Source organism: Etheostoma spectabile, chromosome 23 (genome assembly GCF_008692095.1).
Source record: "Etheostoma spectabile isolate EspeVRDwgs_2016 chromosome 23, UIUC_Espe_1.0, whole genome shotgun sequence".
Taxonomy (NCBI): domain Eukaryota; kingdom Metazoa; phylum Chordata; class Actinopteri; order Perciformes; family Percidae; genus Etheostoma; species Etheostoma spectabile.
This window is the reverse complement of record NC_045755.1, coordinates 11,383,585-11,389,222: the sequence shown is the minus strand read 5'-3', so window position 1 is coordinate 11,389,222 and position 5,638 is coordinate 11,383,585. Positions and strand designations below refer to the sequence as shown.

Genomic DNA, 5,638 nt, shown 5'->3' with positions numbered 1-5,638 from the left:
TTTTTTTAAATACAGTCACCATCAGCATGTTTGCCATTTTAAATTGGATTTAACAGTAGGGGTCATCAACTACAAACCTCCAGTGGATTTGTTACTCAAGAGAAATTATGAACCAAGATAACTGTTTGCTGGCTCATGTAAGATCCCTTCAATGGACAAGACAGTGTAAAACAATATTCGGCCTGTTTATGAGTGCATAAGGAAGCCAAAGAAACAATTGAGAAGGGTGTTTGATGGTGGTGAGACTATAGTATCAACATCCTAAATATTGAGTTGGAGTAAGGATTACATTATTTTAAGTCATTGTCAATAAATCATGTACCAGAATATGACTGTATGGTAGATTTTTCCCCTTCTTTTCTATATCCTATATAGTATATAGTAGTATATATTAGTTATATATCTTTTTTATGTTTTAATAGATGCTAATGTGAGAAAACCTTTTACATGACTCTTGGGCGCTAGAAACCTAAGACAATCGAGAAATTCAGGGCCGTCCATTAAAAAACTTTATTCTCACAGTAATATTTATTCATAAATACCTTTTTTTTACAGGCCCATTTCAGTTGACAGCTCATATGATGTATGAGAACCTAGAGTGTGTTAGGTTTTCATACATCAAATTTATTCATGGTCCTCCATGTCCCAAAGTTTGACCTAGACATTACAACTGTACCGCTCACTGTCACACAGGATGTACTGTAAATATGGTGGCTTTCATGCATTATTTCAGCATGTGCCGTTTGTGGTTAGAGTGGTCTGTGAATGTGGCGGCTGATTTGTTGTGGTCATGATGACGCCCTCCTCTTCTGCCAGGTTGAGCAGCTGAAGGAAGAGCTAACTCAAAGCCAATCAGAGAAGGACGAGCTAAGGCAACGAGCCAATGAGCTCCAGCGGGAGGTGTCTTCAGTAAGAGACACCCCTCTGTGTCTTTTTGCTCTTTTTTCCTAGTTTCTTTACTTCTCTTTCTGTTTTCCAAGTTGAATGCTTAATGGCTGCAGCTTGAGTAGATTATCAGTAGCATCCCAGTAGTGTGACTGTATGTTCAGAAAACAGCAAGCTATTATGCCTCTAAACAGCTTTAATTTTGTGTGCTATTTAGTTCATAGGAATGGGTTATGAGTTCTTTCCTTCCCTTTCTGTCTATGACCAATGGCTGTTGACAGTAATTGCTGTTTCAAGCAGTCTGAAGTGAACAATTACAGACTTCAAGTATAGAATGCAGTTGTGCTGAGCTACAGTATGCCTATCTCTAACCTGCTTCTCTTTCTTCTTGCATGAGGTTTCTCTCAACTAGTGGCTTGGATTAGTTCATTTTCACGTGTGGTTTGAGTCCATTCAATTCATTCATTACATTCACTCCCAATCACCTAATTGAGATGACATACTAGTTTAAAGAAATGATACTTGATAGAAGAAAAAAAGGGTGACAAATTAGAAACATGGATTTTTTTTCGTTTTCCTAAAAAATGCCTTAAGATGTCCTGATTATATTCGATCAATCTCAGCTCTTCTAGGAGGCCACTCACAAAACAGACTGTGTATTTTACAAGTATTAAGCATAAAACAAGCGGCTATACTTTGAAGTCATCTGTGGCCGAGTTAGCTTAGTTGGTAGAGCAGGCACACATATGTAGAGGTTTCCTCCTCGATGCAGAGGCCGCAGGTTTGACTCCGACCTGCAGCCCTTTGCTGCACGTCAATCCCCTTTCATGTATTCATCTGTCCTATGGAAATAAAGGCCTACAATGCCCCAAAAAAGGAAGTCTATAAGTATGTGCCCTTAAGAAATGCACTGAACTCCAAATTGGTAAATTGTTAATTTTTTTACAAATTTCTATTTTTACATTTGGACTTCCACAATAAAGTTATTCGTAAAACCTTAACCTTAGACCAAGTGTGCAGTTAGTAAAACTTTATTTGTTTTTTCATAGATTTTAATATAGCATGTAATCCTCTTCAGTACACACTCTTACTGGGTTTTCTTTCTTTCTCCCCTCTCTCTCGCTTCACATCATGTGGTGTTTTACTCAGATGGAACAGGCAAAGCAGGATCTGAGTCGTAAGGACAGCGAGCTGTTGGCTTTCAGGACCAAACTGGAGACTTTGAACAATCAGTTTTCTGACAGTAAACAACACGTGGACGTCCTCAAGGAGTCACTCACTGCCAAGGAACAGAGAGCCGCTATACTGCAGACTGAGGTACAGTTCCTCTACTTGTTGCTGTATGTAACGACGGTACTATTTGTTATCACAATAAAATTGATCTTTGGTTTCTAAAACATGCTTTTTCTACTGACTTTTTAATTCTGTGTATGTGTGTGTGCGTGTGCGCTCGCACAGGTGGATGCGCTGCGTCTCCGTCTAGAGGAAAAGGAATCTCTCCTTGCAAAAAAGAGTCAGCAGATATCCGAGCTGACAGAGGAGAAAAGCACTCAGCATGGAGAGATCAGCGACCTCAAAGACATGCTGGACGTCAAGGAACGCAAAGTTAACGTTCTGCAGAAGAAGGTAAGAAAAAACCAAGTACTTCTTTGTTTTCCAATTTAAAGTATTTGGTGGAACATAATGCAAAGTTAAAATCTTTGTGATCTTGTTAAATGTTTGGTGCTTTTGATGTGATGCTGCTCTGCCATCCTAATTGGATTTCCTGTTTATAACATTTTAGCTTCCATGGGTGGCACTATTATTGTTGTCTGTTTAGCTATAGTTGCTATTGCTAACACTACCTGCCAGTACTTCTCTTTATTTCAAACAATTATCATTCCCACTGAAATCGTAAAACCCATCACTTTCTATTCAGTAGATTTATTTCTCCTGGAAAGATTTTAAGAACAGCGAAAACTTTAACATACTGGGTAGAAACAGTGATGAATAGAAAGAGGCTAAACTAGCTTTTACTTAAATAAAAATGCTTGGATGTTTATTATTGCCTAAAGCTGTTTTGAAAAACGCAGTTCACTGTTTCATTGAAATCTGCATACAAGAATATGATGTTGTCATGTAATACTACAACCACTAGATGGGGCTGTAAGACAGTGTGTACTTTTTGTGCTGAACAATACAGTCAGATGAGTAGACAGACAGACAAACACACACACACACACACACACACACACACACACACACAGGCACACACACAAGCACACACACAGACAGGCACATAGACAGGCAGCCAGAGTTATAGGTGCTTCCTGCATTTGGCCACTTTTCACAGTTTTTACGTATGCATTTCTATGGTAATGCTGTTTGATAGATAGATGTTTTCAAGTGTGACCCTCTTACTTTGCTGTCTGTCTGACACACACACACACACACAGGATACACACACAATACACACACACACACACACACACACACACACATTAAGTGTAAACAGGACAGAAAATCAAGTATACTGTTGAATTCTACCATAACAAGCCTTTTGCTATTTAAAAAAAAAAAAAGTCTCTTCCCTTTTTCCTACTCCTGTCCCTGCAGTTGTTGCTTGGAGAAATGGAGAGTGTGAGCAGATAATTGATAGAGACAATCAAGCAGACAGACATAAAGCAGGACAGGGAGGGGGAGGAGAGAGACAGAGTGTGTTTGAAATCAGATGCATACTAATGAGTTTCTCCTGTTCAATAAATGATGACCTCTGCCGCCTTCAAATAGAATACAGTCTAGTGTCTGAGAGGAAACCAGAGAGGCTGCTGACTCCTCCTTTATCTAATCTGCACTTATGATTTCCTCATTTCTTTTTTTTTGCATGTGGAAAAACTAAAAATATATTCTTTCTTCTTCTCCTCATCATCCTCCTACTCCTTCTACATCTTTCCCTCCTCATGTTTCTTACCTGTCATTGTATGTTAGTCATGAAGGAAATTACCATGAGAGCATAGAATAATTTCTTGTGATCTCTCATCATCCTCTTCTCTTTGTTGTTAGCGTAATTTTTTGTTATATGAGAGGAACATCATGAATTATGAAGAGAATCGTCAGCTGGTTATTGTTTTGCTAACATATCCCCATTCATTGTCACAGGCGATTTGGGAATTACGGATTTGGGAATAAATAAGGACAAGACAGGCAAATCGTCTGTGTGAGTGTGTGTGTGCGTGTGTGTGTGTGTGTGTGTGTGTGTGTGTGTGTGTGTGTGTGTGTGTGTGTGTGCGCACACACACACACACACACACACGCACACACATGTGAGAGAGAGGAGGTGTCAATCAAGCTGTCAAGTGAACAGTTGATTAATGAGGTGGTGGAAGTGTTTTACTGTATGAACACACACACACACACACACACCTACAATCTTCATGGTACTGCAAATGTGTGTGTTTCACCTGCAGTGGAGTCAAAGGTTGCATACCAATCTGACTTTCTATTTTTTTGTGACGGGTTGTCAATCTCTTGATTTCCTGTTTCTCTGGTAAAGCAAAAAAAAGACAGACAGAAAGAGAGGGAGAGGGAATTTTTTAAATAATTTTACTAACCAACGTCACTCTTAAGAGCACATTATATAAGCTTTCCATCCCTCTCTTTTCTCCTCAATTTGTTATTTCTGCGCTGCTTAACCTTTTTTTCATCTATTAAAAATACACAATGCTCACATAGCGCCTTATCTTTGTCTGTGATCACACATTGACATATACAGTACATGTGCACGCACACACCACACACACACACACACACACACACACACACACACACACACTTTGGTTATTTCTGCTGAATTTGTGTTTTAACAGAAAATTTATCTGCTACCAAATCACTGTGAGAGCAAACAGGAGGAGGCAGCGAGTAAGGGATGGAGATAAAGAGAGTGTGTATTTGGAGTAAGAGTTGAAGGTAGCTAAGCTCAGGGATAAAGTTGGTCTTTAACAGCACAGCACCTCTCCGTCTTTTTCACATGTTGAAAATCTCCAGATGGTATCACATTCGACCCCATTACAAGAAATCATACAATTTATTCAACACAGTGTTGTTTCATCTCAATTCAGTGTAAATTAGTGTTGATGCATTTTTTTGATGAAGACACATCAAATAAATGATCATTATTTGTTATCAATAAGTAGAGCCTGGCTAGGCCTATTATTATAACACAGTTTTTGCTTATTATAAAATGATTTGTATCTGCATATCCAGGATTGAAAGAAACCCATTGCAGTTGCAGAATATATTTCAAAGGAATAATAAAACAAGAACATTAAAAATAATTCCAAGAACTCAATTAATGTTTACAATACACGCTTGCCCATATCACACACCACATCATTTTATATTTAGCGTAGTTTATAAATCCTTTAAGTTTTATAGGCCACAGTTTTGTATCTTTGAGTCTTAATCATGCTGGTTACATGTGTTGTTGTTTATAGTTATTAAAGCCAAGTTACTTAATAAAGAGTTTTATTTTGGCCAAGTTGTAGAGCCGATAAGTAAGTTGTTCATCTGAAACAATGACTTATGAGTTGTTATCTCCTTTTCTCTCTGCAGATAGAGAACCTCCAGGATCAGCTGAGGGATAAAGAGAAACAGCTGGGCGGACTGAAAGACAGAGTCAAGTCTTTACAGACGGACACCTCTAACACCGACACAGCACTCGGAACACTGGAGGAGGCTCTGGCTGAGAAGGTACACACACACACACACACACACA

General features: G+C 38.7%; 1 protein-coding gene across 18 annotated transcripts in view; it reads left to right on the top strand.

Annotated features, from left to right (window-relative positions):
• The window catches only part of LOC116672840 (ELKS/Rab6-interacting/CAST family member 1), a 119,260-nt gene that overhangs the window by 32,853 nt on the left and 80,769 nt on the right, over window positions 1-5,638 (top strand). For 11 of the 18 annotated variants that reach the window (XR_004327654.1, XR_004327653.1, XM_032504765.1 and 8 more), the window contains exons 9-12: window positions 817-909; window positions 2,035-2,202; window positions 2,344-2,511; window positions 5,476-5,613. Coding sequence is in view for 13 of the 18 variants with exons in the window: in XM_032504765.1 (XP_032360656.1) it covers window positions 817-909; window positions 2,035-2,202; window positions 2,344-2,511; window positions 5,476-5,613 (567 nt within the window). In the remaining 5 variants the exon portion in view is untranslated. The remainder of the gene's footprint in view (window positions 1-816; window positions 910-2,034; window positions 2,203-2,343; window positions 2,512-5,475; window positions 5,614-5,638) is intronic. The other 7 variants (XR_004327657.1, XR_004327656.1, XR_004327655.1 and 4 more) reach the window with 1 other exon arrangement.